Source organism: Salvelinus namaycush, chromosome 2 (genome assembly GCF_016432855.1).
Source record: "Salvelinus namaycush isolate Seneca chromosome 2, SaNama_1.0, whole genome shotgun sequence".
NCBI lineage: Eukaryota > Metazoa > Chordata > Actinopteri > Salmoniformes > Salmonidae > Salvelinus > Salvelinus namaycush.
Genome location: NC_052308.1, coordinates 36,994,081 through 37,017,074, shown reverse-complemented (window position 1 = coordinate 37,017,074; position 22,994 = coordinate 36,994,081). Strand labels below are relative to the sequence as shown.

General features: G+C 41.4%; 1 protein-coding gene across 1 annotated transcript in view; it reads left to right on the top strand.

Moving 5' to 3' along the window:
* The window catches only part of LOC120021454 (cysteinyl leukotriene receptor 2-like), a 48,014-nt gene extending 37,805 nt beyond the window's left edge, over positions 1-10,209 (top strand). The window contains exons 2-3 of the mRNA XM_038965233.1: positions 8,633-9,023; positions 9,411-10,209. Coding sequence (XP_038821161.1) covers positions 8,633-9,023; positions 9,411-10,209 — 1,190 coding nt within the window. The remainder of the gene's footprint in view (positions 1-8,632; positions 9,024-9,410) is intronic.
* Positions 10,210-22,994: the final 12,785 nt, after the last annotated feature.

Below are 22,994 nucleotides of genomic sequence, written 5' to 3'. Positions count from 1 at the left end.
CGCATCAATATTTTTCTTGCTGAGACGGCCGCAGTGCTTGCAGAAGTATCCGAAGGACAAGAGAAGTTCATCTCAACTACCGTGTTGCACAACTTCAAGGAGGAGGGAAATTGCTTATTCACAGAGACTGTTGGCTCAAAATCATGAAAAGAATGGTCAATCGGGTTTGCTGGTGGAATGTGTCGAGATATGGTAATATCTCCTTGGATCTGATTCTGCACCAACAGATGTTTCGAAACATCTCTTTCTCAAAAGGGTTCTTTGACAAATACCCCTCGTGAATGACTGTGTTGCAGCTAGCATTAGGGGAAGACAGTGTGGTCAGTGGAGAAGGCACTGTGACCTGTGACCATACATAGTTGGTTTTCCAATCCATTAGTGGGAGTAACCGATCCATCAAGTCTGCTCCAGGGGTTCAGATTCGAGACTGGTAACATACACAGGGTGAACGAGCAATACGTCCTGGAAGTGTAGTTTCAGCATGATTCTCAATGTGAGAGGCCAGGTAGTCTGGGTGAAACCTCGAAGTGTAGTGTCGGATCGTTGCACTTTTAACCAACGTTTAGTTGGCTTCAAAAACCTTTTGAGATCATCAAACAATGAATCAATTAGCACATTACAAGTTAAGCATTCCTCCAGGACTATTTCCAGGTATTGCCGTTTAGAGTCACGTTTAGTGGACATATTCCCCACAAAGTGGAGTGGTTGTTCGCAATGACGTGATGTGCCATTTCTGTTCAAGGTGAAAGCAGATTGACTTTTCGGATTTTGAGTGGACATGGCTTTAGCAAAGCTTTTGACCTTTTTCTTCGCAACCTTTGTATCAGAGTCTATAGATAAAGCCTGTGGGCTTGTTTCTTGATCGAGTAGGCCCTGGATAGGGTCTCGAGTGAGAGCGGGAGAAATTTGATTTGTAACTTCCTTGCTAAGGGTGTTAATTCCTGCAGACCTGGTGTCCAGCAATACCCAGTCTTGTCCTTGTGACTGATCTTTTACCCTTTTCTCAAATTTTTCTCGCTTTAGTTCTTCATGTAGTGGAACTTCTAGAGAACATTGGTCTACGTTTTGATCGTCCTTTAACCCTTTGTTACCCTTGTGCTCTGACACTTTGTGTGAGTTGGGTGGAGGAACGTAGCGAACCGGTCAATTGTAGCGGTAGTCGTTTCGATGGCTTCATACTTTACAGTTATTTTGACCGCGGTGGTTATTGAAGTCGTGGTTTTATGGTAGAAACCATTGTTGTGCGTCATTCCTCAACGCTCCAATACCTGATAATGCACCCTCTAACTGGGTTGAGTGCTCCTGGTCAAACTTCAAAACCGAGATGTCAGGGCTCTTAGCGTGCTGATCTTTTGATGCCTCAAAAGCTGTGCTTGCAAGCTCTCCGAGTTGTAAGATAGGCCAGCCAATGTGGGCTGTAGGGCCCAAGTAATTAATGAAGGTAGGATACATGTTCGACAGAAACATTCGTTTGAATGGTAACAGCTCTTCCATTCCTGTTTCAGTGAGTAGACCAAAGTAAGCTGAACGAAGCCTATGATAGTAAGCTTGTGGGTGTTCATTCCGAGCTTGTTTGACAGTGTTAGCCAGTGAGCTATCGTGTTTGCGAGTTGCAGAACAACTGAATTCTAATTTCAATGCTGTGGCAAGGTTAGCGTAGTCATTTAGCATGTGTTGCTGTTGTAGACGAACTAACCTCGTCACGTGTCTATTCGACATTCACTTCAACAGGTAAACCCTGTCAGAACCCGTAGCGTTCGGGTAGCCATCCAATGCCTCATCTGTCAGCTAGGAACTTCTCAGTATCGTTTGGCTGACCTGGAACGGGGTCAAAGGTGGGGACATTTTTGACGAGTTTGTCAAGGCATTCCGCGCCAAGCGGGTGGAAAGGTTGGCTTTATCCTGTGGGGAAATTGGGGCCGAAAGGTCAAGAGGAGAAGCCAAGCTTTGGCTTTGTTGGCGGAGATACGCCATATTACTCAGTGCCGAATGGCCAAGAGGAGAAGACTGAGGGACACGAGGGAGGCAAAATCTGAAACCTTCTATTGTCTTCACTCCTTTGAATACCAGGCTCTGGTTGCTTGGTTGGGTAGTCACGCTGCAGCACGTGACCATTCTGGAATTCCACCAGATTGTACCTAAGGGTGGTATTCTGCTGCATTGCATTAGAGTACAGATTTTGGACACGTGAGTGTCTCAATTGCTCCTTTCGGTCTCATACCTATCTGTCATGGTTTGCAGATAGAGGTCTTGAGTACGGAGCGAGAGATTTAGTGATGCGATTTCCTCCCTTTGCTTAGAAATCAATATTTCCATCTTCATGACTTGAGTTCTCTCCTCATTCATTTGGTTAGCGACTTCAATGAGTCCTGTTTTGTCATCCAACTTAGCTATTGTGTTCATTAACTGATCGTCTTTGATCTGCAGCATTTGGAGTAGAACATTGTTACTTTGAGGAACATTCAACAAAACTGCCTGCATGTTATCACATTTTGTGCTCCTGTTTGTAGATAACTCGACAGATTTATCTAGTTTGGAGTGGACTACATTGTATTTAGTTTTGGCTAAATCGAGTTATTCCTGTAGAAAACAATTTTTTTGAAGATTTTGTGCTCGTTCATCATCATAAGTATTTGCAGTTACTTTTAATTGTTTTCCGATTTCAAACGCAGTTCCTCAGCTTGCAGAATGTTTTAATTTCCTGCTTTTGTCAATAGTTGCTCGGTTCTCTCCACCTGTCCCTTCATGTCAGCCATGTCTTGCACGTGTTTCTGCTGAGCACTGCGGTACTGGACCAATGCCAATCTGTGATGGCGATACATAAGGGCTAAAGTGGAGAGAACCGTTACAAAGCCTGCGTTTGATGGTTGATTTTGGAGAACGTTGTTCGCAATTTCTGCTGTTTTTCCACTAATGGCATAATTAGGGTTTGTATCACTGCTGAGGTCAGAGATCAATCAATTTATGGGTGAGGGTTCACTAATTAGCGGGGGAGTGGGGACTACCCCCTCTGATAGCTTGCACATTATTAGAACATAAAAATAAAAAAAATTGGGTTTTGGAATACGATGGAAGCTGCATGTCACGTTCCTGACCTGTTTTCCCTTGTTTTGTATTTATTTAGTATGGTCAGGGCGTGAGTTGGGTGAGTTGTCTATGTGTTGTTTTCTATGTTGGGGTTTTGTGTGTTCGGCCTGGTATGATTCTCAATCAGAGGCAGCTGTCAATCGTTGTCCCTGATTGAGAATCATACTTAGGCAGCCGGGGTTTCGCGTGTGTTTTGTGGGTGTTTGTTCCTTGTTAGTGTTTCGCCACACGGGACTGTAACGGTAGTTTCATTTTGTTATTTTGTATCGCATATTGTTTTCGTGTTATTAAATTACCATGGAAACTAACCACTCTGCATATTGGTCCGATCCTTCTCGCCTCTCCTCGTCCGATGAGGAGGACGACATAGACTATCGTTACACTGCAAAGACGATTTTAATCTCTTTATAGACGTTAATGAACTATCACTACTCTATCCGTAATGTGGGAGTTGAACGTGAATGAATTTGCAAAAGCAAATTGAATTGATTAATCAATGATAATGATACCTGGATAGGCTATCTGGGAATTCAACTTTAATTAACCTGAAAGCGTTGCTTCATCTAGGTTAATATGGAAAAGTTTAAAATGTCTCATTTACTTGGAAGAACCTGAAAAGGTATTTGACAATTTAACTTATTAAATTGAATGAGAAGATTACATACAATCAATTGAGATTGGCTGAATTATCATAAGTGTGAACCGTAGTTCAAACGTTAGGGTACATTCACCACTAGGGTTACTTATTCATAAAGCCACATGGGATTCCCGCGAAGGCGGGACTTCCTTCAGTACTGGGTAGTACTGAATAAGCTTTGCAAAAGCAAATTTGACTGATTAATCAATGTTAATGATAAATCAAACCAGTATAGGCTATTTGGGAATTAAACTTTAATTAACCTGATAGCGTTGCTGTATCAAGGTTAATGTGGAAAAGTTTAAATTGTCTCATTTGTAGAAACCAATCAATTTGGATAATATTTCAAATGTCCATTTGAAAAAGGTAAGTCTGGCAATTTTACTTATTAGTTCAATTGAATGAGACATCGATATCCAATCAGTTGAGACTGGCTGGATATCATAAGTAACCACTTGTTAAACGTGATACACGTTGGGTGTCACCTAAATAATTATGTTTAAAAAATGTACTGCTGATTCTTCACCCCCAGGGGTCACTGATCACAGAAAGCTGAAATCAAACGGAAGTACAAAGGGGCGGGACTTCCGTCGCCCAAGACGGAGGAATTACAACGTGACACAGGAAAAACAAAAGGGTTGCTCTTCCTTTGTTAGCTTAGCATCTCGTGTAAGCTAATTCTACTTTGTACACTTTCAAGCATAACATCCTTAAACAAGGAAACAGTTTTACTAGTAATCATCTTACGTTCAAACCATTTCCGGCATTCTTCTTTGCTAGCACTAAGTTACCGGAACTCATTGTAATTTTAGGAAAAAGATACGCCTGTGTCCTACCCACGCTACTGAAAATGTGGGGAACTGAGAATTATCGCTTGGTCAGCTAATATCTCCTCAAATTTCAATCGGCTGGCTCTGTGTCCTCGCTCGAGAAATTAATAATGACCGAGTCTACCCGGTTCTGAAACGCGGGAGACAGAAATAGCACGTTTGGCCCAACGGGTCTATTTCTCAAATTTCTATAATTATTTAGATTGTTATCCAAGTACCAGAAATGTAATCACTAACTTTAAAACACCCTGACGTCATCAGATACGCGACACCGGGACAATTTCTATGGTCAAACACACAACCAATAATTCCTGTCTAAAGCTCCAATGCTGTATCACATAATCTGGGTGTATAATGCAATCTGCTTTTCAATTTTATATAGGCTGAATCAAAATAAATGCCTCATTCTATCTTAGATTCAAAATGTCGTGTCTGAGTATCATTAAATGTGAAGACTGTTATTTTATCAAATCAATTCTCTGTGTAATTATTATTACGTGAATAAACTAATCATGTAAACTGTAATTAACTAGGGAGTCGGGGCATATGTAAAAATGTTTATAGAGTCTTTATTTCCCGAATCGACTCTTCAGATATTTTCATATCTCATCGAGTACAGTCTTGTATTAATGTATTATTATTGCCTCATCAGTTCTCATTGCTGAATGTCGCAAACCCTTGGTTATCTGCACGAACCCGAGCATAAATTATGAATCAGCAATATACAAATTGGCTTATTTATTTATTTAATTAACTGCGTGGTCTGGTGTGAATTGAGTCACGGGTGCTTTTATACTTTGGTAGAAAAGGGCAATCTCATCATGTTTGTGCCCACCTGGGTGTGGCTACTGTGCATAAGTTACCATAAAACAATCAATTCTCATTTAGATGACTAAATCACATTGTTATCTTTTCAAAAGTATTCTTATACTTATTCATTCATCTTATACAACCTTCAGATGTAAACCTGACAGCTGGAAAATGTACACTTTAAAAGATATAGTTATGTGTGTTTCCTGTCCTTCATGAGATCACCAAATGAAACACACTCAACATGATTGTCCCTTAAGTGTCCACGGACCCTTCCCACATTCTCAAAAATAGAAATATTGTTTAATTCTCCAATTTTGTTGATTAGGAGTTTTGGGAAGAAGACTGTCTTTGTTCTCCATAGGCTCTCTCCCTCCATACTCCAAGGCAGCGAAGAGAGAGAGTTTCTAGAAGGAATTTATGACCGTTGTAAAACCTGATGTGGGAGAAGGAGTGAGGGGGGAGGCACAATATACACCCCAAAAGGGCCACGTCATGATACCTGTTTGAACGAGTGTATTAGATAATTAAACTGACCCTTACAAAAAAAGATTGCAGTTTTGAAACTGCAGTAAAAGTGCAGTAACGGCAGTCGCCGGTGCTATTTTGGACGCAGTAATTGCGGAATAATTACAGTGCACTCGAACTGCAGTTGCACTGCAAAATTACTGCAGTAAAAAAACAGTGTTGTTTTGGATGCAGTATTTGCACCATACTGCAGTTATACTGCACTCTAACTGCAGTTATACTGTAGTGTACTGCAGTTCCTATATACTGCGCAGGTTCACCTCCAACAGGACAACGACTCTAAGCACATAGCCAAGACAACGCAGGAGTGGCTTTGGGACAAGTCTCTGAATGTCCCTTAGTGGCCCAACCAGAGCCCGGACTTGAACCCGATCAAACATCTCTGGAGAGACCTGAAAATGGTTGTGCAGCAACGCTCCCCATCCAACCTGACCGAGCTTGAGAGGATCTGCAAAGAAGAATGGGAGAAACTCCCCAAATACAGGTATGCCAAGCTGGTAGCATCAAACTAAAGAAGACTCCAGGCTGTAAACACTGCAAAAGGTGCTTAAACAAAGTACTGAGTAAAGGGTCTGAATACTTATGTAAATGTTATATCTTTTTTTTTATACATTTGCAAAAGTTCTAAAAACTGTTTTTGCTTTGTCATTATGGAGTATTGCGTATAGATTGATGAGGGGGAAAACAATTTAATATGTTTTAGAATAAGGCTGTAACGTAACAAATGTGGAAAAAGTCAAGGGGTTGCATGTCATTATTCTCGAAATATTGCCACTTTATTCTTGAAATATTGCCACTTTATTCTGGAAATATTGCACCTTTATTCAGAAAATGTTATTTCGACCTTATTGTCGAAATATTGCAGCTTTATTTTCAAAATATTGCCACTTTTTGAAAGTATTGGCATGCAAAAAATGATAATCTTTGTACCACCACCCCTCGCTTTTTTTGTTTTTTGACTTGGCCCTAATACTCTTCTGCAGACCAACACTTTACATATTTTTGTTCAGTTTATAAAGCGATCTATAATGACGTGTAACTCCGCAACACTTTAGGCGAAAAACAAGCTTTACATTTCACAAGAAAGACAGGATTCCGATGCACATATGGATATATTTGGTTCATTGACATTGAGGCTGAGCTATGACCTTCTAAAGTCGAGGAGACAAAACAATTGACTTTGCTTGGGAAGTAATCTAATGCGTGACTGTCACCATCAATTGAGCTAATCACTTTTTGAAAAAGATGTTTAACTAAATTAATACTTGAGGGTTGAAATAAATGATGCTACAATATATTTGTTAGTGGAATAACATTTGTAAAAAATAGTATAGACTTTTTCCCCCCCATACTTATTGTCATGAAATTGCTAATCCAACTGAAAAGATTTGGCGTGGGTCCTCAGATCCTCAAAAAGTTCCACAGCTGCACCACCGAGAGCATCATGACTGGTTGCATCACTGCCTGGTATGGCAACTGCTCGGCCTCCGACCGCAAGGCACTACAGAGCGTAGTACGTCACCGGGGCCAGAGGAAGGCTCTAAAAATGGTCAAAGATTCCAGCCACTCTAGTCATAGACTGTTCTTTCTGCTACCGCACGGCAAGCGGTACCGGAGCGCCAAGTCTAGGTCCAAAATGGCTTCTTAACAGCTTCAAATGGCTACCCAGATCATTTGCATTGCCCCCCCCCCCCCCCCCCTCTTTTACGCTGCTGCTACTCTCTGTTTATTATCTATGCATAGTCACTTTAATAACTCTACCTACCTATAACTCTATGTACATATTACCTCGACTAACCTGTGCCTCCGCACACTCTGTACCGGTACCCCATGTATATAGCCTCGCTACTGTTATTTTATTGCTGCTCTTTAATTATTTGTAACTTTTTCACTTATCTATTTTTAACTTAACACTTATTTTTCTTAAAACGGCATTGTTGTATAAGGGCTTGTAAGTAAGCATTTCACTGTCAGGTTGTATTTGACACGTGACAAATACAATTGGATTTGAAAAGATGTAATGAGTCATGTTACACTACATTGAATTACAGGAAATTCTCTTCAAAACAACAAAGAATTTCTACATATGTCTACAATAATTAAAGTAGGCCCAAATACAGGATCCAGTCAGCATTCTTGCGCCCAACCTTGACTTCACACACATCTTTAAATGATTTGGTCTTTCACACTATCTAGTGTAAGTCAGTGGAACAATTCATATTCCCTACAATGGGCTAAATATAGGGTAATTAGTGTGTTTGTGTACTGGAAGAACACTACTGCTATTTTCCATACTTCTTTTATTCCACTTCTTCCCAGTTTTGCCGGTGCAACTAGGCCTACTTATTTGAAGTCTGATATGCCAATAGTTGTCTTTGAAAAAACATTTAATGACTGTATGCATTTTTGTAGGCATTTTCATATCAGCTATGTCCTGGACATTGTTGATTGTAAGTCATAAAACATTTGAAAAGAACATATTGAAATGCCCCTTGCCTCAAGTATCTTGTTTTGTCCTTTTAGTACTTCAAACCAATTCGTCAAGTTTTAAATGTTCATTCAACGTTCAAAGCATCCTGAATACACCTGACTTGTGATTGTATTTTCATTCCATTCTGGTCAACATCGTAGATGTTCGCTTTGCTATTTTCTAATACTGAACATAGCATACCCCTTCTTAACAATTAACAAGTTGACCCCTGGTTATGATAGTAATAATAATGTGTCTCTCTCTCCCCAGCTCCGTGGCTTGAAACTTCCCACGGGCTTGACTCCACCCTACCACCAGTGACCCTTCCCCTTTGCAACCACACGGTGACGGCATTGACTAGCAACCAGTCCTGTAGCGGTGATGATGAGGTCTTTAAGTACAGAGCCTACACCGTCACCTATCTACTTGTGTTCCCTATAGCATTGCTTTTCAACAGCGGAGCGCTGTTCGTGTTCCTGCGACTGAAGCCCAAACGCTCTCCCTCTTCCATTCTCATGACCAACCTTGCCCTATCAGACGCATGCTTCTCCCTTACCCTGCCGTTTCGATTGGCCTACTACTTCAGGGGCGCTCACTGGGAACTCCCTGATTGGCTGTGCCGACTCTGTGTGTTCTGCTTCTACCTCAACCTCTACACCAGGTACGCATGTGCATGTAACAGTATAACTTTAGACCGTCCCCTCGCCCCGACACGGGTGCGAACCAGGGACCCTCTGCACACATCAACAACAGTCACCCACGAAGCGTTGTTACCCATCGCTCCACAAAAGCCGCGGCCCTTGCAGAGCAAGGGGAACCACTACTTCTAGGTTTCAGAGCAAGTGACGTAACTGATTGAAACGCTATTAGCGCGTACCCGCTAACTAGCTAGCCATTTCACATCCGTTACATGCACACACACTGCAAAACAGCTGTACACTAAAAAACACAAACACACACACACACACACACAGTTATTATAATGTGAGGTGACCCTGCTTGCCCAGAAAGGCACCTAACTAATAAGCTATATTATTATTCCCTATAGCATTCTCTTCCTGACTGGACTGAGCGTGCTCCGTTGGCTGGCCGTGCTGAAGCCTCTTCATCATCGAGCCTTGGCCACGCCCCGCCGAGCTTCATTGGCCTGTTTGGGCATCTGGCTGTTTGTGGGTGGAACTTCGGTACCCTTCCTATTTTCGGGGACCAGGGTGAGGGCGGGACTAACACGCTGCTTCGAGCCCCGTAACTCAGCCTCCTGGAAGAGGATCTTCATTCTCAACTACGTGGGCGTGACATTCGGCTTCCTGATCCCATTCGTCACCATCCTTGGTTGCTACGGCAGCATCATCCGCCGACTGACAGCTACAGCCATAAGCCAGAAGCTACAGACAGGGAGCCTGAAGCGTAGCCAGGGGAGACGTCGTCGCCAGTCTCTGTGTCTAGTCGCCATGGTGATCTGCACATTTCTGCTGTGCTTCCTGCCCTATCACGTGGCTCGCTCGATGCACCTGCACTCTGTGGTGGGCGGGTGGGGCTGCGTTGTTACTGCAACACAGCAGCGGGTGTTGGTGGTGACGCTGTGTCTGGCGGCGGCCAACAGCGTGCTGAACCCTCTGTTGTATTACTGTGCCGGGGAGTCCTTCAGAACAGCCATACGCAACGCCTTGTCACGACAACGGTCCCTCTCCTCCCTCACTCAGGGCAGCTTGCTGTACTCTCACAGGAAGAGGAGTATTCCAACAAGGACTTCAAAACCCACAATGCTAGACACACCCCTCGCTCAACCCCTAACCCTTCCTGAGTCCATACCAGACACACTCAGCCCTGTGAACGACAGTCCATAAAGGGTTCAAAACCTCTCCAGAATCAGAGACACTTTTCTGCATGTGTAAAAGGGAGCCCTGAGGCCTGAACCAGAAACACACACACACCAAAGACTGAACCCTAACATCCTCTAGGAACATAAGACACTAAAGGTTACTACCGTACAAGCGCCACTCTGTTGATCTACGTGCGTGCATGCACGTGGGTGGAGTTGGATTCTTGGAGTGACAGAAACATTTTGGTAACATGATATCCTCGCCGGTGCCAATTCCATTCACAAGGGGACGATAGAAACGTTTTTTTATTTGTGTATTTTAATTTTGTAAACAACAAGGAAGAGTCACCTTCCCTTGCTGATAGTAGCCAGCCATTACCTAGCTGGCAGCCTGGCTAGCTGGCTTTAGCCTGGCTAAAAACATAGCAAGCTAGCCTTTTTAGCTTTCTCATCTTTATGTGATATAATCAGAAAAAGTCACATGGCTAGCTAGTTGGCTACTGTCATGACTGTCCTGTGAGGATCACAAAGGGTCAGATCAGCTTGGCAATGGTTGACAATAACCAGACCTTATCTCACCCACAGAAGAGGTGAGGAGGGAACTTGGCCGGTTTGACAGTTCACACCCTGTTGTAAATTACAGGAGAAGAGGGGGGGGGGGGGGGGGGGGGGCGTTCTCCCCCTACAGTAAAATCCACGAGAGGAATGTCTTTGTTAACAGGCTTTTCCTGCCGAAACTCTAACAGGGTCAAAAGTGGATACTGGAACTATAATTCTAACATAAGAATGTGGGGAATGGTCAGTGGGGAGTTATAGAAAACTAATGTCATATTGGTTTTGATTTTGTGATGTCGTTAAAAATTATATGGACGAAATACTGTAACTTGGAAAGTATATCCCCTTTATCTGTCAAGTTTCCATCCAATACGTTGTGCATATAATATGAAAAGATGAAAGTATTTTTGTTAAGATAGGGACATGATTTTAAGAGCCATAATAGAAAATAGTTTTACATAACTTTGTGCATAGTAAGTAAACACGCCCCAAGTGAGGTTAGAGAGCATGTCAGACTGACAGAGCCGTCCTCTTTGGCCAGAGGGCATAAAAGGACTGCCAACAGAGATTAACATTAGACCAGGAAAGACAGGGAGTTGCAGCCCACATCTAAAGTGGTTTAAACACGGAATCTCAGAGACCAGGAAATGTGAGGCGGGAGCTACATGTTTGAAATGGTTGCAACTTTGAACCTGAATACAAGGTGAAGAAATAAACTCACCTTCCTTTAGACCAGAGAGACGGCGAGCTGCAGCTCATTTCCATCGTGGTGCGAATCCTGAATACCAACACGAGGGGGAAAACAAACTCCCCTCTCAGACAATCCCTGAGACAGCTGATTAGATATCTTGAGTCAAATATCTAGAATAGCAAAACTAAGTGAGACTATCCTACTACGCTCATCACCAATGGGAACTGTCGACATGGCTGGCTAACTATCTTCCAGAGTGAACAACAGTAGAAGAGGGGGAAAGGGGAGATCCCTTTCGGACAATCAGAGCCATACAGCTTGCCGATGAAAAGCCAACAACCTTCCCAAGGAGGGCTGGTTCCGACCGAAAAAAGGCTCTCACATGTAAATACATTCATGATTTCTTGTTCAAAATGGGCAGCGGTTCGTGTGCAAACTATATGATTACTGTGAGAATAATTCTGAAATGTATTGACGATATGTGTCTTTTTCTCTCCCTCTCTCTCCCTCTCCATGTCGTTGTGTAAAAAGCCACCATATTGTAAAAGTCCGCTAGGGACATTTGTCTCATGTATTAAGTGTGTATGTTATCCTGTTATTATTTAGTTAACTAGTAAATGAATAATTAAACCAATTTGTGTAGTACTGAATCATGAGTACGGCTGGGGTTTTTGAAGATGCATGAGCTTACGAATTATGATATGATAAGATGCCCTGATCTGTTTCACCTGTCTTTGTAATTGTCTCCACCCCCCTCCAGGTGTCGCCCATCTTCCCCATTATCCCCTGTGTTTGTCTTGTTTATTCAAACCTACCAGCGTTTTGTGTCTCAGCTCCTGCTTTTTCCAGTTTCTCTTTTTCTCGTCCTCCTGGTTTTTGACCCTTGCCTGTCCTGACCCTGTACCCGCCCACCTGACCACTCTGCCTGTCCCTGACCCTGAGCCTGCCTGCCGTCCTGTACCTTGGCCTCTACTCTGGATTATTGAACCCTGCCTGCCTTGACCTGTCGTTTGCCTGCCCCTGTTACAATAAACATTGTTACTTCACACAGTCTGCACTTGGGTCTTACCTTGGTACCTGATACATACCTTAGAGTTTAATTGTGGACATGGTAACTGTTTAAACAACCTCTTCCGTGGTGTCTCAAATCCTAATGTGTTAATTGTTACATGATTCATTTAATCGGGCAACAATTAAACATAGTTAGTGGATTAAATAAATAAGTCATCAGATTAATGAACGGAAAGTCACAACACTACAGCAAGTTGTACCATTTCACAATAGCCTGTAATCACTAGTTATTACATTTATTATTAAACAAAATACATTTTTTGGGTGGATTCTTGTTATCTTCTCATCTGTGGTGAAAGCAAAAGAAGGGTCTCTTGTCCTCCCTTGCTTGCAAGTTTGCTAAACACTGCAAGCTAGCTAACCTTTTAGCTTCCCATATCTCCATGTGAAATAACCAGATTTATAATGAAACATATACCCTGGCAAATATTCTTATACAATGAGTGTACAAAATACCTGCTCTTTCCATGACATAGACTGACCAGGGGAATCCAGGTGAAACTATGATCCCTTATTGATGTCACTTGTTAAATCCCCTTCAATCAGTGTAGATGAAGTGGAGGAGACAGGTTAATGAAGGATTTTTAGGCCTTGAGACAATTGAGACGTGGATTGTGTATTTGTGCCATTCAGAGGGTGAATGTGCAAGACCAAATATTTAAGTGCCTTTGAACGGGGTATGGTAGCAGGTGCCAGGTGCACCGGTTTGTGTCAAGAAATGCAACGCAGGGGCCTCTCGAGTGGCGCAGTGGTCTAAGGTACTGCATCGCAGTGCTAGAGGTGTCACTACAGACCCGGGTTCAATCCCAGGCTGTGTCACAACCGGACATGATCGGGAGGCCCATAGGGCGGCACACAATTGGCCCAGTGTCGTCCTGGTTAGGGGAGGGTTTGGCCGGGGGGGGGCTTTACCTGGCTCATCGTGCTCTAGCGACTCCTTGTGGCGTGCCGGGCGCCTGCAGACTGATTTCGGTTGTTAGTTGAATGGTATTTCCTCCGACACATTGATGCGTCTGGCTTCCGGGTAAAGCGGGCGTTTGTTAAGAAGCGCAGTTTGGCAGGTCATGTTTCGGATGACTCGACCTTCGCCTCCCGAGCCTGTTGGGGAGTTGCAGAGATGAGACAAGATACACACAGTTTCCCGTGTGTATCAAGAATAGATATTCTTAAATCTGCTTATGAGCATTTTCCCACCTGAGACGTGTTTTCATCTAACTGACTTTTTGTGGATAAAAGGCTGTGTGCGCGTGATGGTAGTGCAGATAAAAATTACTTTTGCTGTTAAAATTCCCATGTACCGAATGAAAAATGTACCGAATGACAAATACACGTTAATTATGGCTGCATCCCGCTAACGGGATCGATATGACAACAGCCAGTGAAAGTGCAGGGCGCCAAATTCAAACAACAGAAATCTCATAATTAAAATTCCTCAAACATACATGTGTCTTATATCATTTTAAAGGTAATCTTGTTGTTAATCCCACCAAAGTGTCCGATTTCAAATATGCTTTTCAGCGAAAGCACTACAAACGATTATGTTAGGTCACCACCAAACCACAATAAGCACAGCCATTTTTCCAGCGAAATATAGCAGTCACAAAAAGCAGAAATAGAGATAAAATGAATCACTAACCTTTGATGCTCTTCATCAGATGACACTCATAGGACTTCATGTTACACAATACATGCATGTTTTGTTTGATAAAGTTCATATTTATATAAAAAAATCAGTTTACATTGGCGTGTTACATTCACTAGTTCCAAAAACATCAAGTGATTTTGCATAGCCACGTCGTTTCAACAGAAATACTCATCATAAATGTAGATGATAATACAAGTTATACACATGGAATTATAGATATACCTCTCCTTAATGCAACCGCATTATAAATTACGGAAAAAGCAAACCATGCAATAATCTGAGACGGCGCTCAGAACAATAGCCAAATTAGCCGCCATGTTGGAGTCAACAGAAACCAGAAAATACATGATAAATGTTTCCTTACCTTTGATGAACTTCATCAGAATGCAGTCCTAGGAATCCCAGGTCCACAATAAATGCTTGATTTGTTCGATAATGTCCGTTATTTATGTCCAATTAGCTACTTTGGTTAGCGCATTTGGTAAACAACTCCAAAGTCCCAAAGCGCGTCCACTATAACGTGACGAAATGTCCAAAGTTCCGTAACAGTCAGTAGAAACATGTCAAACGATGTATTGAATCAATCTTAAGAATGTTGTTAACATACATCTTGAATAACGTTCCAACCGGAGAATTACATTGACTTCAGTTGAGAGATGGAACAGAGCTGCCTATCACGTGAACGCGCGTGTTCAATGCGGGGTCACCTCATGGCAGTGATTACTCATTCCTGTCTCCTTCGGCCCCCCTTCACATTATAAGATTATTATGGATAAGAGATATTATTTGCATTTGTCAAACTTCAGCCAAGCATCAATCATCATGACACCAGAATAGGAGCATCAAGCTCATCACCTTGCACATTCACTACCCTCTGAAGTTCATCATAACTTTAAATTTAATCTGTAACCTAATAAACTGCATGGTTTCCAGAGTCGTAGTGGGAGGACGACACAACATATCATCACGTGACTCCAAGTTTACTTCGATATGAAGGTTATTAGATCAATAGTTGCGCATAAAGGTGTTTCCACCCCAATTTCTCACATAATTAATTTTACCAACACAAATAGTGAATAGATCCTTGCGACATGGCGCCATGCATTGTCATGCTGAAACATGAGGTGATGACGGCGGATGAATGGTACAACAATGGGCCTCAGGATCTCGTCACGGTAGCCCTGTGCATTCAAATAGCCATCGATCAGCAAACTGCTCGCCCACACAAACATTGGCACAGACACATGCATACACACACACACACACGATAACATATGCACGATACATACACATGGATTTAGTACTGTAGATATGTGGTAGTGGTGGAGTAGGGGCCTGAGGGCACACAGTGTGTTGTGAAATCTGTAAATGTATTGTAATGTTATTAAAATTGTATAAAGTGCCTTAATTTTGCTGGACCCCAGGAAGAGTAGCTGCTGCTTTGACAGCAGCTAATGGGGATCCATAATAAATACAAATGCTCAACGCCATACGTGGTCTGCGGTTGTGAGGCCGGTTGGACCTACTGACAAATTCTCTAAAATGACGTTGGAGGTGGCTTTTGGTAGAGAAATTAACATTCAATTATATGGCAACAGCCTTGGTGGACATTCCTGCATTCAGCATGCCAATTACACGCTCCCTCAAAACTTGAGACATGTGTGGCATTGTGTTGTGTGACAAAACTGTGCATTTTAGAGTGGCCTTTTATTGTCCACAGCACAAGGTGTACCTGTGTAATGATCATGCTGTTTAATCAGCTTCTTGATATGCCACACTTGTCAGGTGGATGGATTATATTGGCAAAGGAGAAATGCTCACTAACAGAGATGTAAACAAATTTGTGCACAAAATTTGAGATAAATATTTTTGGGTTGCATATTGAACATTTCTGTGATCTATTATTTCAACTCATGAAACCAACACTTTACATGGTGTGTTTATATTTTGGTTAGTATTTTCTACAATGGTGGGGGAGTGCCAATATGGAGTAATTTTTACAATTTGTATTTAAAATGTAACCTTTATTTAACTAAGCAAGCCAGAAAAAAATCTTATTTACAATGACGGCCTACACCGGCCAAACCCGGACGACGCTGGGCCAATTGTGTGCCGCCCTATGGGACTCCCAATTACGGCCGGTTGTGAAATGCAGTGCCCAAAAGCCATGGTGGCTTCTAGTGGTGCGTGAGTCAGCCGTTTGTTCACCCGTACCCGCCTGCAATTGCTAATAACCCATCTGCAACCGCAGGAGTGTGTGTGATAAAGTGAAAATCTGAGGCCTGCACCCAACCCTAACCCGCTAATTTAGAAAAATTAGCTTAAGGCTACAGTCAGAGATGGAGGAACAATTTTTTGACATTTTGGTAGGCTATTTGTTAGTTAACTTGTCTATCATTAGACACAGTTTAAGTCGGAAGTTTACATACACTTAGGTTGAAGTCATTAAAATGTGTTTTTCAACCACTCCACAAATGTATTGTAAACAAACTATAGTTTTGGCAAGTTGGTTAGGACATCAACTTTGTGCATGACACAAGTAATTTTTCCAACAATTGTTTACAGACAGATTATTTCACTTATAATTCACTGTATCACAAATCCAGTGCGTCAGAAGTTTACATACACTAAGTTGACTGTGCCTTTAAACAGCTTGGAAAATTCCAGAAAATGATGTCATGGCTTTAGAAGCTTCCGATTGACATCATTTGAGTCAATTGGAGGTGTACCTGTGGATGTATTTCAAGGCCTACCTTCAAACTCAGTGCCTCTTTGCTTGACATCATGGGAAAATCAAAAGAAATCAGCCAAGACCTCAGAAAAACAATTGTAGACCTCCACAAGTCTGGTTCATCCTTGGGAGCAATTTCCAAATGCCTGAACGTACCCCGTTCATCTGTACAAATTTTGTACGCAAGTATAAACACCATGGGGACCACGCAGCCGTCATACCACTCAGAAAGGAGACGCGTTCTGTCTCCTAGAGATGAATGTACTATGGTGCGAAAAGTGCAAATCAATCCCAGAACAACAGCAAAGGACCTTGTGAAGATGCTGGAGGAAACAGGTACAAAAGTATCTACATCCACAGTAAAACGAGTCCTATATTGACATAACCTGAAAGGCAGCTCAGCAAGGAAGAAGCCACTGCTCCAAAACCGTCATAAAAAAGCCAGACTACGGTTTGCAACTGCACATGGGGACAAAGATCGTACTTTTTGGAGAAATGTCCTCTGGTCTGATGAAACAAAAATAGAACTGTTTGGCCATAATGACCATCGTTATGTTTGGAGGAAAAAGGGGGATGCTTGCAAGCTGAAGAACACCATCCCAACTGTGAAGCACAGTGGCAGCATCATGTTGTGGGGGTGCTTTGCTGCAGGAAGGACTGGTGCACTTCACAAAGAAGATGGCATCATGAGGAAAGGGAAATTATGTGGATATATTGAAGCAACATCTCAAGACATCAGTCAGGAAGTTAAAGCTTGGTCGCAAATGGGGCTTCCAAATGGACAATGACTTAAGCATACCTCCAAAGTTGTGGCAAAATGGCTTAAGAACAACAAAGTCAAGGTATTGGAGTGGCCAAGCCCTGACCTCAATCCTATAGAAAATGTGTGGACAGAACTGAAAAAGTGTGTGCGAGCAAGGTGGCCTACAAACCTGACTCAGTTACACCAGCCCTTTCAGGAGGAATGGGCCAAAATTCACCCAACTTATTGTGGGAAGCTTGTGGAAGGCTACCCAAAACGTTTGACCCAAGTTAAACAATTTAAAGGCAATGCTACCAAATACTAATTGAGTGTATGTAAACTTCTGACCCACTGGGAATGTAATGAAAGAAATAAAAGCAGAAATAAATCATTTTCTCTGCTATTATTCTGATATTTCACATTCTTTAAAATAAAGTGGTGATCCTAACTGACCTAATAACCAACCTAAGACAGGGAATTTTTACTAGGATTAAATGTCAGGAATTGTGAAAAACTGAGTTTAAATATATTTGGCTAAGGTGTAAGTAAACTTCCGACTTCAACTGTACATGCAGCTTCTCTTCTGTCATTATATGTAGGCCTAGAAGACTAAATAAACCCTTGCTCACCAGAATAATATAAATCGATAAAATTAGTGCTTAAATTAGTGGGGTTTTTCATGTTTTTAATTTAACCTTTATTTAACTAGGCAAGTCAGTTAAGAGTAAATTCTTATTTACAATGACAGGCTACCAAAAGACAAAATACCTCCTGCGGGGACGGCGGCTGTGATTTAAAATAAAAAATATAGGACAAAACACACATTATGACAAGAGAGACCACAGCACTACATAAAGAGAGACCTAAGTCAACACCATAGCATGGCAGCAACACATGACAACACAGCATGGTAGCAACAACACATGACAACAACATGGTAGCAACACAACATGGCAGCAGCACAACATAGTAGCAGCACAAAACATGGTACAAACATTATTGGGCACAGACAACAGTACAAAGGCAAGAAGGTAAAGACAACAATACATCACGCGAAGCAGCCACAACTGTCAGTAAGAGTGTCCATGATTGAGTCTTTGAATGAAGAGATATTTAGTGACCACAGAGAGTCAGGACACCAGTTTTAACGTCCCATCCAAAAGTCAGCACCTTATACAGCCAGTGCAATGTCCCCTTAACTGCCCTGGGATCTCCTTAGACCAAAAGAGAGTGCCCCCTACTGGACCTCCAACACCACTTTCAGCAGCATCTGGTATCCCATCCTAGGACCGACCAGGAGAGACTCTGCTTAGCTTCAGAGGTAAAACAGCAGTGGGATGTGTAGGAGTAATTGATACATATGTAGGTAGATATCACACTATTAAACAATAGACAGGTGTACACTAGAAAATAGGAGAAGAAGGCAGACGTGAGTGCATTTGCCATTCTGGTAAATACAGGAAACCAAAGATTAGCAGATGGCCAAAGTCATACGTGCTTTAAAGTGCATGTATGGAAAAAGCAGGACATCATTATGAAGATAAAATTGACAGGAACAACCATAAGTGCTTAGGGTAAAGGCCATAAGTGCTTAGGGCAAGATAGACATATATTAATTTTAGGGGACAAGGGGGTCCTGCCCCCATTATAATCTAATCAAGAGCGGATACAGGCATTATTGGGCGTAGACAAGCAGGAAGCCTGAAATGAAGGATAATGGTGGCAGATGACCATAGGAGAAGTAATTTAATTAATGTATGTAATGATCTCATGTGTGTGGATGTGTATAAAGAGCGAACCAGTGCTCTGGGAAGAGGTGGGATCCGCGGATCGTTCCGGCTTGTGATACATAGTATTAAAAGTCTATTTGAATTTACAAGTTCTTGTAAGTGTTATATTTGAATTGATTTTCCACTACAGAATTTGGCGAGCTTGCCAGGAGGGACAGGGACTGCGGAGTGGCGTTCAGGGCTGGAGATAGTTTCTTTGGACAATCTTGCAAACACTATGGCCACAACTATGAAAAAGGTAAGCTTGTTCTTACATAGTTGAAATGTTTGTATGGATTGCTTCAAAGATCCTGTCTCAGCGAGAGGGGCGCCACGTAAGTCTCTCTTTCAAATTTCCTAAAATGAAACCAGTAAATACTAAAGAACTTTTGAATTCAATGAATTTGCATGTATGTGAAATTTGGGGAATTGTATTAAATATAAATGTATGCGCATGTATAGAGACTGAGTGAATAGGCGCTGTGAACTTTGCTTGTGTTAGGTGTTTAGCGGAGTGGGCATGCATGCGCTCGTTCTGATCAGACCGTTCGAATGTGTAGCTTAAATGATGCGGTTGTTTGCGCATCTGGCTGAGATGGCTGGCTATAATAAGGGACAGATAATGTAGGTAGAAAATCCTGTGATACCTCTTCAATAAAATTAGTAGAAGGAATGCTTGGACAGGTTACTTATGAATAACGGCTCTAAAAATGATAGAGAACTGCATAAATAAGTAGTTAGGAAGCCACGATACCGCTCTTTAAAAAAAGGAACATTTTTAAAGAGGTCTGCTTGGGTGGGATATTCACGGCAGAATAATCTGTGGGTGGATATTTAGTAAATAAATATTTCATGGCTACCGCCCCAGAACGGGGGACTGAACGGATGAATATTTAGGACGCAGGAAAAACGTTTGCCCGATTGTGCGGCGTTCAACTGCAAAAGTAGCTTATATGTTAAAACATAAATCAGTAGTTAAATAAATATTCATGGTTACCGCTCTGAAAGGAGGACTGTACGGGTGAAATATTTAGGTTGCAGGAAAAACGTTTGCCCGATTGTGCGGCGTTCAAATGCAAAAGAAATCCTGCGAATAAAAAACGCTCTGTCTAGCTAACGGGGTTTTGTAATTCAGTAGGTCACGCCACAATACTACTCTAAAATAGAAGAAAAGATCAGTATTGGGGGGTGAATAGGATATGAAGACAAGTTGATCCGATTAGACAGTAGTCTCGCCATATCGTAGAAATCCTATCAGTCTAGGCTTATGTTGAAGAAATGGATTACGTCAATAAAGACAGACTGTAAGTTGTTTTTAGGTAAAAACAAAGTGATTGAATGAACGAATGGAAAAATAAACGAATGTATGAAAATACTGTAAGAGAATGAGTGGATCTGTGTAAAGATAGAACATTAGGAATAAGGAAAGACAGGTTGTGTGTGTGTAGGCAGAGCGTCCAGAAGAGGAAGCGCGCAGCCTTCCTGTGACAGAGTAGAAAGTTGAGGAAGGGTGCCACTAAACTACTGTTAGGCAGAGGGAACGGAATTAAGAAACATCGAAGTAAAATAAGTTGTAATCAAGGGTAAAAACACTGACGTGATAAAGTAATAAGCGACCATAGTAGAATTACTAAAAAAGGTGTCAAAATAAATAATGAATAAAAATAATTTAAAAAAACATTAACCGAATAGTATAAAACAAATAGAAAAGTGTGAAACAAAACAAAGTAGAATCGCCGATAAATTGAAATTATACTATAAAGTTAAAAACGAATCTAGGTTAGTTAAGATAAATAGTGAAATCCAGGACACATTAAGAATTCACGAACGGTGTAACTAAGAAAGAGGAAAAAACAGGCCGTCAGTCACTCTGTGTCTACAGAAGCTACGGTCTAAAAATAGCCTGAAGGGCAGAGAGGGGTGCAAAATGGAATGGCCAGGATAAAACAGGAGAACAGGGGAGGCTTGACTCACTAGTAAATTGACCATAGGATCAAACAATAAGAATATAGAGAAGAGGTAAGAAAGTATAGACAAAATAAATAAATAAAGGTAAAAGTAAGACGTTAGATAGAGATCTTAACGGAGCGGGCAGTGGACCTGTGTGGCTCAGTTGGTAGAGCATGGTGCTTGCAACACCAGGGTTGAGGGTTCAATTCCCACGGGGGGACCAGGATGAATATGTATGAACTTTCCAATTTGTAAGTCGCTCTGGATAAGAGAGTCTGCTAAATGACTTAAATGTAATGTAAATGTAATCATAAAATTGATTAGAACTAAAATAATAGAATAAACCAAACGGATAAAATGAATAAATAATGATATCTGTAAAGGGAAAAACACAGTGATATTTGAAGTACTGTACTAGAATAAGACATTAAGTCATCTGTAGTATTCAGAAATAATGTCTGTACTATATGGAGTAGGCTTTGTTAAGAGAAATTCAGTGATGTGACAAATGAATTATTAATTGGAAAGGGGATTAGCTCTACCTTGGAAAAATAGTAAATAAAAGGTGTATAATACATGGGAGTATTTAGGAAAAATAAATAAATAAATAGTGGCATGACAACAAAATGACTGTTTCCATAGCATAGAGAGAGAAGGACACTATTACCTGATAAACAGGATGAATAGAATAAGGGAGGCACAGTCGCATGGGACCAAAATGTGAAGCTTGATTTGCAGGCGTTCTGATGTCAACATTCTATCATCAGAAAATACATTGCGATGAGGTACAAATGTGGTTCCTCTAGTCCTCGCAGACGTGCGGGTGATTAGCAGAACTATTGACAATATCTAAGAACGAATAAGAAAATAGCTCTCTGTTTTGAATATGGGTATAGCGGGTATGGGGAAAATTAGTGTAATGTGACACTAGAACTTAGTGCGGTAGCAGGAAATGCCGCTATACAAGAGTTTATATCCTTGTCAAAATAACAAACAACTAATCGGTTTGAGGTTAGTGAGAATGGAATTTTTACTTGGCGGTGTATGGTCTCTGAGCGAACAATGAGTGTTTCATAGAGATTACAGTTTATATGTGGTCAAGAAGAAGTATTAGATCACGTTTGACTTGACATCTAGTAGAGTACAGATGGAATTTTAATTGTTAGACATTCTATACCGTCATTCTCTGAAAACTGTTAAGACGTTTATGGAATAAAAACTATTTGCTGATTAAAAGGTAACATTGTGAATATTAACGATATGTATACTTTCTTTTCCAGGAAAAAAGGGTTTAATCTTCTCTGGTCAAAATATCATTGGAGATTGCATTACTGTGGAAAGCAGTTAATTAAAGTCAGCCGCTTTAAAATAAAAATATCTGGATAAGGCTAAAAAATGGAGTTCTGGATGAGTGAGTCCAGTCCCTTTGTGTTATTGGCTTATGGTTCACTAGTAAGTACACCATGTACTGGGAATGAATATGCATTAGTAGATTTATTGGAAGGGTTTTTTCCAATTCAGTTTCAAATTGGGTATGCAAAAGGATGGAAATGTTTTTGAAAAATGTATTTAAGTTGTTCCTAAAGAAAGGGGGAGTGGAAACATATTAATGGTGTCAAAATGCCCTGAATCCTAAGAATTTCCTGTGAAAGACTG